Source organism: Tauraco erythrolophus, chromosome 13, assembly GCF_009769465.1.
Source record: "Tauraco erythrolophus isolate bTauEry1 chromosome 13, bTauEry1.pri, whole genome shotgun sequence".
NCBI lineage: Eukaryota > Metazoa > Chordata > Aves > Musophagiformes > Musophagidae > Tauraco > Tauraco erythrolophus.
In genome coordinates, this window is record NC_141477.1 from 9482574 (window position 1) to 9494652 (window position 12079).

Below are 12079 nucleotides of genomic sequence, written 5' to 3' on the forward strand. Positions count from 1 at the left end.
AGCGAGTCCAAAGAAGGGCGACTAAACTGGTCAAGGGGCCGGAAAATAAAACTTATGAGGAGCGGCTGAGGGAGTTGGGGCTGTTTAGCCTGGAGAAGAGGAGGCTGAGGGGAGACCTGATTACAGCCTACAAATACTTGAGAAAAGATGGTGGGGAGGTAGGGGAAGGGCTCTTTACATTAGTGATGGGTGATAGAACAAGAGGAAGTGGGTATAAGCTTAGTCAGGGGAGATTCAGGTTGGATGTTAGGAAGTATTTCTTCTCTGAAAGGGTTGTCAGCCACTGGAATAGGCTGCCCAGGGAGGTGGTTGAGTCCCCATCCCTGGATGTGTTTAAGAATAGGGTGGATGATCTACTTGAGAATATGGTTTAATGGGGATTAGGGATGGTTGGACTCGATGATCTCTTTTCTCTAGGTCTTTTCCAACCTAGAAATCTATGAATCTATGAATCTATGAAATTATGCAAATACAGCCTGTTGACTACACCCAAGGAGCAACACGCATATATTCTGTGTCTCTCTTGAGCACCAAGATCACTACAAACGCTGCATATGAACAGTCTTCACGTTGATCAAAGTGAATTTGGCTTATTAAAAGAGGATTCTATGCAGAAAGCTGATTTCCTCTGCACGAGTATGAATTCAGACACCAATAATACAGTTTAAGCCAAAAAAAAAAACACAGAAAGAACAAAATGCCTTTTTGCCTCCAGTCAAAACGTTCTTAATATCACCGTTAAGGAGCTTTTTATCTCTTATTTTGCATCTGCCTGAAACTGAGCCACACTCACAAGCCCAGCCCAGCCAGGATCAAACAAAACCATTTTCTCCTGGCACGCTGCCCACAGTCTCACGGTGAGGCACATCCCACAACACCACGAAGCACGGGAGAGTTTGAACAACAGCGAGAATCGATACCGATGTTCGCAACCGGTGGTTCTCCCACATTGCAATCGCCGGGAGTTCAGGTGCCGGCAGATGTGCAGCCCAGAGCTGTGAGCGTGCCTGGGTGCCACCAAACTGCGCCTTGGGGTGCCCAGGGACGCACTGCCAGGCCGGTCAACACCTGGTGTGGGCAAAGCCTGTGCAGCTGCTCCTTCTCAGATAAGGTGCTCCAGGTTTGCATCCTTTGTAAATCTCTAAGGTGAAACAGTAAACGTATCTTCGGTTAATCTCTATAGATTCATAGATTTCTAGGTTGGAAAAGACCTTAGAGATCATCGAGTCCAACCATCCCTAATCCCCATTAAACCATATCCTCAAGTAGATCATCCACCCTATTCTTAAACACATCCAGGAACGATCTAAAGAAATTTGGGGTAATTGTGGGAGACTTGAAATTGCCACCAGATGACTGGTTTTGGCAGCACTGAGGGAAAATGGATTACCTGGGTTTTGCCAAGCCCTTGCTCCTCTGATCTCATGCCTCCCACACGTTTTATTTCTCAGTCACAACACAGTGAACGACGCCTTTGGAAAACCTGCAACTGACTGGAGCCGCAGCCCTCTCTCCTCGCCGAGGCCCAGCCGCTGCCGAGCACGTCGCTCCTGGAGAGCGAGGGGAGGCACGGGGAGGCGCTGGCTCAGCCTCAGCCTTACACACATGCAGGGAAACAAGTGACCATATGCAGCTGATTGGGGTCCTGAGGCAGAAGGTGAAGCCTTTGCTACTTTCCTGGCAGCACCACGGGACCCAAGACCATGGATCTCACCCACACACGTGTGCTATTAAACTGCTCAACTCTGCAATGCCCCACAACACTTTTGGGGGAAAAGCAAAGATGGGGTGAAGGAGAGGTGTATGGGCACCTTTGCCAGACCAGGAGACCACACACCAGAGCACGTGTGTGCATCCTCCTGCCAAGGGCTGAACTCCGTCTTGCAATGCTCCCGCGGCTGCTCGAGTCCCACGTCAGCCAGTGCCTCGCGGCAGGTCTCTCCTGCCCTGCCACACAACTTTCCCATTAATAGTCAGCAACATCCTGTGTGTGGAGAGGATGGGAGGAGGAAGATGGCACTGAAGGTCTGAGCCGAAATCACCCATGTCTACCCGCTGCCAAAGGTCCCTGGCTGTTCTCCTTGAGGCCCAGCCTAGATGTCCCTCCCAGGTATCATTGACAGTTTGTAGTCCAGCTCTGAAATTGCACTTCTAACACAGTATTTTACTTTTGGTGTCCCAAGGTGATCTCTTTGTTAAGAATGCTTTAAGTTATCAAACTTAGGCTTTGACTGTTCCTCTCTTTAACCTAATCTTTAAATTTTCCTTCATCTTTTATCCCACCTACCAACTTAAGGCTTTTGCTAAATTTGTCTGTTTATTTAAACAACAGCCTTGCTTGTCAGTTATTCTGCCAAAACTCCACCCATGGGTTACAACCAGTAGCACACATCAGGGACCATTCAAAGCTGAAATTGATACCATCTGCCCTGCAGCTTTGCAAAGAAAAGCACAGAGAGAAGTGGGGTTCCTGCATGCACTGGCTGCCTGCGGCACCCCGGGTGCTCCCCACTCCACTCCGCAGGGCTGAACATGCTTTCAAGGGGTTCCCGCTGAACTCTTTTTCCTCACCAAGACCTCACTTACACAGCCCATCTGTGAACATGATACGAGGCCAGAACAAGACCCGGGATGCTGGGTACACCAGTGCAGTAAGAGGAAACAAAAGGGCCCCAAGTGAAAGTTGCACTTCATCCTTCCCCATCCACAGGGACCTAAGTGCCTCTGAGCTCCCCACCACAGCCTATGCTCACCTTCGCTGCTACGGCTCTGGATTACGGCTCCACTTATACCATGATAGGAACAGCACTGACTAAATCCTAGCAGCTGGTCCAAAGGGCAACAGGTGGGACAGAGGGACCCCAGGACACCTCGGAAAGGGACTGCCTCCCTTTGCTGCGGATGTCTGACCACCATCACACCCAACGCTCCCCTTTCACAGGTACAAAAGAGAGAAGCTCTGCCAGAAGTCACTGGCCAAACTCCCCCCAACTTCACTCCAGTTTTGTGAGCACCAAAGAGAAGCTTAAATATTCTCCTGGCACTAGACACGCATAAATGGAAAACCAGGAACAGAAACAACACACCATGACCTTCACTGCACCTGCAGGACCTCACTGTCAGAGCTGCACCATACCAGACATCGCGCTCGCTCAGGCTGGCTGGGCAGCAGCACAGCGCTCCTGGCTGGAGATGCGTCTCCTTTAACACACAAATCATGGCTCTATACAAGCTGACGGCTTCCATGACGTTAAAAGCTTCTCTCACCAAGATGTTTTCATTTACTAGTATTTCATTCACTGACTACAAATGGCTTCTTACTCCAGACAGTTCCTTGTCTCGAGGGAGTGCCTTGGATGTCCAAACTGCCAAGCTCAATCGACGCATTGGAAGAGCCTTATAGTTAGAGTGCCCACTCCTCTTGCACCTGAAGCTGTGTGCTCTGGTACATGCAGCATGAGCTCTGCTCCCCACCCTGTCATCTCATCCATGCTCACCACCACAGATCCTCACGGTCTCAGCTACGATCACCCCGAGGCAAGCAGACAGTGAAGGTACCTGACAGGATTACCAAGGGACAGGTGATTCTGGGAAGCATCCCCAGAATCCTGGGGAGTATTAAACTACTCACATGCTCTTATTGACTTAACATCACCTGCTGCATCCAGGTTGCAGGACGGGGATGAGACCTGCCAGGCAAGGTCCCTACTGTGACTCCAGTCTGCTTCAGACTGCCACAAAGCCCCAGCTCCTGACACCCCGGGACACACCGCCCCGCATGCTGCCAGCCCGCTCCATCCACTCATCAAGCAGCAGCCCCTGCTCCCCACATACCCACTGACCACCCCCTGCCTCCCAGGAGCACTGATGAGCTCGGCCCTGCCCCGGGGTGAGGCAGAGCTGGGACTGCAGCCCGCTGGCACACACCTCATGCCAGGGCCCTTGGTATCCCCCACTCTGCCTGTGGCAAGGAGGGGGCAGAGGGGTAGGGGCTGCTCTCACACCATGCTCTGCAGCTGCCCAGCTCATCAGCAGCAAGGCTGAGGCCTTGCCTGGGGAGCAGGATCAGACTCTCCCTCTCTCCGCCACTCCTCACCATCATTTCCCGGAATGCCCTTCACATCCTCCCGACGGCCAGCACACCAGCAAGTAGATATTCCTTCCTCACAAGGACAACAACATGGTAGATGGCGAGGAACCACCTTTTTCTTGGAGTAACCCAGAAAGCATGAACCTCATCCTTAATCACTGAGGATGGCCAAAGTGCCATCTGAGACAGTCCTACAAGCTTATGCCGCATCCTTCCCTGCTCCCTGAACACTGCAGTGTCTTATGGCTCTTCCTAGCGATGCAGAAGTGCTGGGATTTATCCCTTGCTGCTGAACTGTCGAAAGCAGGACACTCTGCCAAGACCTAGGAATCGGAGACACCTGCCCTCACCCTCCTCCGGCGCTCAGCTGCAAACACACCAAGCAGCACAGCAGCTCCGGGGATTTGCCTGTCAGAAAGAGAGAGAGAGAGAGAGTTTGCAGGGCTGGTGTGGGCAATGAAACCCTGGAGAGGATCAGAAAATGAGCAGCTGCTGATGGATGCTGGACTCCACCGGCTCCTTTGGGTTGCTGTCAGGGTTTTATTTATTTTCATCTGCAGTCCCACCCATCCCCTCCCTCTCTGACAGAAGGCACCTGGCACAGGCACCGAGTAACCATTTGCCTGTAGGATATTAAAGCTCTTGAGGTTCTACATAAACAATTTCATATTTAATGAGAGGTTCCATCAGCTTTTACAAAGCATTTGTCCCTATGTACGGGGGATGAAAGAGGGAAAGCAAATCACATGGGACAAGTGCACATAGGAAGGAATAGCTGTGGCACTAGTAAATCAGACTGGATATCACCATGGCTTTTTAGCTTCAGAAATCAGGAAATTTACAAAACAACTCTGTTTCAAAAGAATTGTTTAAAAGCCTCCATTCATTTAACAGCACACGCTGACAGTAGAGACCTCACAGGAATTATTCATTGAACTCGTACTGCACTTTCTGCATATCCCATTGACTAACCTTCCATCAAATTCAAGGTCAAAGTTGATTACACGCTAGAGTAATTCAATGAGCAACAGCGAACCACATCCAACAAAGCCCAGAGAAGCTCGGAAGTGACCCCAGCATCCACGCAGGGTACAGCAGCCAAGGTTTGCACAGCTGCGAGCACAACAAAGACAACCTGCTGCAGCATCCCATGCCAGGGATGAAATGCATCTGATAAAGCACGTGACTTTCATCCCAGACATTTGAGTGTGATTCCTGGGATACATCGGGCTCCCGACTTACACCAATGCCCATGTCTCTCTCTCTCACCTTGCCAGGCCATGCCCTTCAGTCCTGCCCTATTTATTTGCCAGTTTTATGTTGCTCGCATCCTAAAAAATGGTCAGCTCCGTTACCTGTTTGCTCAATGCTCTGCACGGGCAGATTCTCGTTAATTCTCGCTCCCATCACACAAGCGCCAACCAACCACAGCGCGCTAAAAGTGCCGGTTCCCTGCGATCCTCGCATCCCTGACCCGCGCTCAGACGGGCACGGGGACGGCAGGTGGCGAGTTGGGTGGAAAGCGGGATGGCGTGACACGCCTACGGAGGGGAACCCAAAGAAGGAATCCTACCCCTGTCCCTGTCCTTCCCCATCTTCATCCCCATCCCCTGCCTCGCTCAGCCGCGCCCTGCCCATCCCTCGCCCAGCCGTGCCCTGCGCATCCCCCGCTCTGCCCAGCCCTGAGCGGGCTCTGCCCCTTCTCCAGCCCCTGCCCAGCCCCTTCCTCTTCCCCTTCCCTCGCTCTGCGCATCCCCTGCCCAACTCTGCCCCTTCCCCGGCCGCTGCCGGGCGCCTCCCCGCCCCCGCCCAGCGCCGCCGCTCCCGCGGGCCGGGAGCTGCCCAGGGTGCCGCCGGGCCGGGCCGGGCCGGGCGGGGTCCCGGCCGCGGGGCCCCCCGCGCCGCGCCGAGCCGCGCCGCACTCACCAGGACGAAGGAGCTGCGCACCGCCTCCGAGACGCTCTGCCGCAGCTCGGCCGCCGTGCCCGGCTTGCTGAGCCGCTTCGTGAACTTCCTCACTTCCGACATGGCGACATGGTCCGTGCCGACCGCTGCGGGGCCGCGCCGAGCCGCGGGCTGCCGCCTCCCTGCCGGCGGGCGGGCGCGGCGGGGCCGGGCCGGGGGCGGGCGGAGCCGGCGGGCGGGGCCGGGGCCGGAGCCGGCGGGCGGGGCCGGGGCCGGGGCCGGGGCCGGGGAGGGCCCCCGCTCGGCCCGGCCCCGCTTTGTCCCCGCAGCAGGTGCCGCCGCGCCGCCGCACGCCCGTCCCGCTCCGCACAGGGAGCGCGGGGGCTCTGCGGGGCACAGCCAGCAGCGCCCGGGCCGGTGCGGTGCCACAGCCCGCTCCGGGGAGGTGCTCCCCGGCCCCATCACAGCTGCAGAAGATGCTCCCTCGGTGGAGCTCCAGGAGCTCGATGGAGCAGCGGTTTGCCCAGCAAGGGCACGGCGGTGCTGGGGCTCACCCACAGGCAGCCGGCCTCTAGCCGAAGTGGGTAAACTGGGCACCGGGCCGTTTTCACTGGTCATCTCCACGCAGCTCTGCCCAAGGTGTGTCCCTGCTATACCGGCTGTGTTCCAGTAAGGCTAAGCAGGGTCCAGGACAAGACCTTATTACCGAGCATCTCCAACATACAGAGTTTGCTATAGGGAAATGCTTCGATTATAGGGACCATGATCCCATCTGCCTGCCTGGCTGCAAAAGCAAGAAGTAAGGATGTCAGAGGAAGGTTCTTTCGGACTGAAGTTAATTCCTAGTCCTTGTTATTTTGTCATTGTCCACTCTTTTTAAGTGAGTGGACTTAAAAAGAGTGGACAATCACTTGACAGTGATTTTGAAATTATAACAGAGGCAGAGAGTCATTGATCCTTTGTACATTGAAGCCTTACTTTTAAATCTTTTACTCATTGTGTGCTGTGTCCTCACAGCAAGATAGTGAAGCAGATTGAGTTGCCATGTAGTCGTACTCTTAAGGAATTTACACATGTTGTGCCATGTGGCTGATTAAATACTATTTACAAGGACTTCACTGGAATCACAGGCATGCTGTCAGTCACATAACATATAGAGAAATCGTTTAGGTTATGAGAGCCAATCTGTAGGGGGTAATGAATACAGCCATTATGATCCAAACCATTCAAAATGTTATTTGTGACTTCTAAAGCACGCAAGCTAGTTATTATTCTGCTTTTTAGCAGTTCACTGAAGGGGCAGCAGACACCATTTCATATTAAACATTGCTCTGAGTTTTTTACACCAGAGGCAAAGCAAATCTAAAAGTTTACTGTTAATTATCAAATATCTATTAGATGAGGCACAGAAGAAAAAGAGTTTATGAGCCGGAGAATTAGCATTTTCACAAACACGAAGCTTTTCCAAATGTGCCTAAATTAAGAAGCAAAAAAAAACCCGTTGTGATGCACAATTCCAGCTGCAGCGCTCTGAGGTTCACTTCCCTATCCCCACACCCATGCACGTTCTTGCAGAGGTTTTACCAACCTCTCCAAATCGTCACACCATACAGCTCCAGCAACCGCGCTGCGATGAGCTGGGCTGTGGCTCTACTGGGAGGTAAAATCACTTGGGGCTCGTTGACCTGGCTGTGAGAGGACAGGTAACACAGCGATGCTTGTCACAGAACAGGGTAACCCTGTTCACCCTGCAGAGAGCCCCCAGCCCCTGCGGTTCCCCAGAGCAGGCTGGGCACTGCAGAAAGCATGAGCCAACACAACCCTGATGATTGGAAAGTCCACACTTATGGCAGTGTCGTTTCTGCCTTCAGTTTGCTAGACTAGGAACGGCTCTGAGAACCAGAGTGTTTGCCAAGGGGCTGAGGAGAAGAGTGCTGTGATGGGTCACTTGACAGGAAATAAAGTCATCCCTAGAGCACCCACCCCTTGTTTATCCAGTCAGAAGCAAAAAAGTTCCTAGTAAGGTTATGAGCTTGGTGTGGTGCCAGTGAAGGGCTGTGTGCGATCAGCTGCACATCAGCATCCCACTCAACTGAGCTAAGAAGCCATGGAAGACCAGTGATCAGTGAGGTTGTTTTATTTTTTTTGAGCTAAGCGTGAAAACAAAAGGAAAATAGAAGCAATAGGAAAGACACATCACATGAAAACAACATGCAGAAAGCTGTGATGCCCTCTCAGGAAGAGCAAACATCAGAATAAGAGTCTCAAGCACAAGGAGTACTAAGGCAAGACAACAGCAGGCACAGCACCACTGTGACAAGACAAAGCCAAGGTTGCAAGGATTTTGGTTTTTTCATTTCCTTTTGCATGGGGAAGGAAGGCCAGCAATGGTTTATCAGCATAAGTAAGGCACCCAGCAACATGTAGGGGCGTTCTGGCGGTGCTGAGGAGTTACACTGCCTCAGATAACCAAACTTTCTTGAGCTCAGCCTGCCATGGGGAACTCACGGCCTCATTTTCACCTCTTTGTTGAGACTAGAGCCTTGAGGTCCCTAGTATCATTTTGATCCCAGGCCTTTCCAAAACATAAGCATCATTGAAATCACTTCCATTTTCTACCCATGTACACAGCTGCAGCCTCTCTTTGTCCTTTAGCAGATTCAATCAAGAGCCCTGAGCACCAGGCTCTCCAGCTGATGGGCTACAGCTGATGGATTGACCGCCCTTGTCCCAGGCACTTATTGGAAGCACAGGAACTGCAATGAACACCAGGTTCTCTGAAGAAAGAAAGTCTTCACTGCAGGCTGAGACTGTTGGCAGGCAGCTCTTCCCCTTTGCTTTGTTTGTCACCCTCTACTCAGCGAGTTCGGACAGTGAATTCCTCTTTCTGAGGAAAAAATTAAATTCAATAGAAATGTGCTCCACTACTGGCTAGGCTTTATGAGCCACCCAACCCAAAAGAAAACTTCAATAAAACTTAAATATCAACTCTGAAATAAAAAGGAAAAAGACGGGGGGGGGGACACACAGGAAGAGACAGATCTGCTGAAACAACATGGAGTTCACAGGTAAAGGGAATTCTTGGCTGATCCAAAACTCCCAGCCTGTAGCAGCTTTTGACTTTTGACTATTGACCTTAAAAAACCTGAATCATCCTTACAGCAGGCACAGAATTAATGCTGGAGCACGTCTCCTATGAAGACAGACTGAGAGAGTTGGGGTTGTTCGGCATGGAGAAGGCTCCGGGGAAACCTTCTAGCAGCCTTCCAGTACCTAAAGGGGCTACAAGAAAGCTGGAGAGGGACTTCTTACTAGGGCATGCAATGATAGGACAAGGGGGAATGGCTTTAAACTGAAAAGAGGGGAGATTTAGATTAGATCTAAGGAAGACATTTTTTGCTCTGAGAGTGGTGAGGCACTGGAACAGGTTGCCCAGAGAAGTCGTGGCTGCCCCATCCCTGGAAGTGTTCAAGGCCAGGTTGGATGAGACTTTGAGCAACCTGATCTAGGGGAAGGTGTCCCTGCCCATGGCAGGGGGGTTGGAACTAGATGATCTTTAAGGTCCCTTCCAACCCAAACCATTCTATGATTCTATGACACGATACTAGTAAAAGAGTGGAAATTTCAGTGTTTTGTATTACATGTGTTGATGGTGAAAACCCACAATACCAAGGTGTGGACAAAGCTGACCAGGCTACTTCAGCCAGCAGCCAAGGAGAAGATTTGAAAGGGAGGGAGTGATGATGCCACACTAGAGACAATCTCTTTTCACCCTGGAAATCTCAATGTTCCTAGAGAAAACAGCATAGTCAGGCAACCCAAGATAACTGCAAAAGGAGACATATGCATCTTTATGCAACTTTCTAGAAAGTTAAATTCTTAACCACATCCATTGCAGCCTTCAGACCAGATGGAGTTTGCTTCCCAGGCCAGCAGAGGCATCCACGCCTTCTTGGCTGATCAGAGGGTGAGCAGCAGCACCAGATCACAGTGACCAGTGAGGAAACACACCAGAATCATAGAATCATAGAATGGTTAGGGCTGGAAGGGACCTTCAAAGGTCATCTAGTCCAACCCCCCTGCAAGGAACAGGGATATCTCCAACTAGATCAGGTTGCTCAGGGCCTCGTCCAACCTGGCCTTGAACGTCTCCAGGGATGGAGCATCCACCACCTCTCTGGGCAACCTGTTCCAGTGTTCTACAACTCTCATGGTAAAAAATTTTTTCCTAATATCCAACCTGAATCTACCTCCCTCTATTTTAAAACCATTACCCCTTGTCCTATCACAACAGGCCCTCCTGAACAGCCTCTCCCCATCTTTCTTGTAGGCCCCCTTGAGGTACTGGAAGACCGCTATAAGGTCACCCCGGAGCCTCCTCTTCTCCAGGCTGAACAGCCCCAACTCTTTCAGCCTGTCCTCATAGGAAAGGTGCTCCAGCCCTCTTATCATCTTTGTGGCCCTCCTCTGGACCCTCTCCAACTGGTCCATGTCCTTCTTATGTTGAGGGCTCCAGAACTGGACGCAATACTCCAGGTGAGGTCTCACGAGGGCAGAGTAGAGGGGGAGAATCACCTCCCTTGACCTGCTGGCCACGCTCCTCTTGATGCAGCCCAGGATGCGGTTGGCCTTCTGGGCCGCAAGAGCACATTGCCGGCTCATATTGAGCTTCTCGTCCACCAGTACTCCCAAGTCCTTCTCCTCAGGGCTGCTCTCGATCCATTTACCACCCAGTCTGTATTTGTGCCTGGGATTGCCACGACCCAGATGTAGGACCTTGCATTTGGCCTGGTTGAACTTCATGAGGTTGACACAGGCCCACCTCTCCAGCCTGTCGAGGTCCCTCTGGATGGCATCCCTCCCTTCCAGCGTGTCGACGGCACCACACAGCTTGGTGTCATTGGCAAACTTGCTGAGGGTGCATTCCATGCCACTGTCCACGTCACTGACAAAGATGTTGAAGAGGGCTGGCCCCAACACGGACCCCTGAGGGACGCCACTCGTGACCGGTCTCCACTTGGACATCGAGCCGTTGACCACCACTCTCTGAGTGCGGCCATTGAGCCAATTCCTTATCCACCGAGTGGTCCATCCATCAAACCCATGTCTCTCTAGTTTAGAGAGAAGAATGTCGTGCAGGACAGTGTCAAAAGCTTTGCACAAGTCCAGGTAGATGATATCCGTTAGTCGACCCTTGTCCACCGATGCTGTCACCCCATCATAAAAGGCCACCAAGTTGGTCAGGCAACATGGGCAAAACAGCTCCCCTAGTACTTCCTCCCCAGATCTGGTGGGCAGCATAGACCACATGAAAAAATTTGCAAAGGACATTGTGTGAGACTGATAGTGGCATCCTTCCCGCTTAACCAGGAACACTACAGCACAGAGGATGCATTAAGGAAGAATCAGGGGTTTTTGGCTAACATCCATCAGTCTGCAGCTGACACTGATATAAGGTCTGGAACCATGTATAAGGCACTCCTGGACCAGCTCTGAAAACCTCCCAAACAAATTCAAGGGTTAGTGGCAGGCTTAGGATTTAATTTCTCACAAGCCCTCTAAGATAAGAGTCACTTAGAAGCATCAGGAAATAATCCTGCTTTTGCACTGCCTTCACTGGTTCTCTGTGGGCCTTTTTATCACCTGCAAACAGGCCTATTCCAGAAAAACACTTAACTATGTGATTAACCTTAGGCAGGTGATTAATCCTAGTGCTTCACTCCACTGGATAGGGGCCTGTGTTCCTGCAGTGAACCTGCAGGACTCAGTAACCAGATCCAGACATGCTTTTTTTGCTGGTGAGAGGGAGGATTATGAATGCCATTGCATCTTCAGTTTGCCAGCTTCAAAATTCCTGTGAGATACAGCTGTGGTGTTTTAATGTATTTCAAACATTTCAAGATTAAAAAAAAAAAAAGGGATATAATCACATCTGCACATTGACCTCTCTTGACAACAAAGACAAGACACAGCTCCAGGTGCACAGTGAAGAACTCCTTAAGCAATTTTTTTTTTTTTTTAATACCTCATACCTCCTGCCAAAGCAAGGGAAAAAACTGTATATTTGGGTAATCTGATCAGACG

General features: G+C 51.5%; 1 protein-coding gene across 1 annotated transcript in view; it reads right to left on the reverse strand.

Moving 5' to 3' along the window:
• The window catches only part of DOCK11 (dedicator of cytokinesis 11), an 84153-nt gene extending 78035 nt beyond the window's left edge, over positions 1-6118 (reverse strand). The window contains 1 exon segment of the mRNA XM_086619890.1: positions 6017-6118. Coding sequence (XP_086476016.1) covers positions 6017-6118 — 102 coding nt within the window.
• Positions 6119-12079: the final 5961 nt, after the last annotated feature.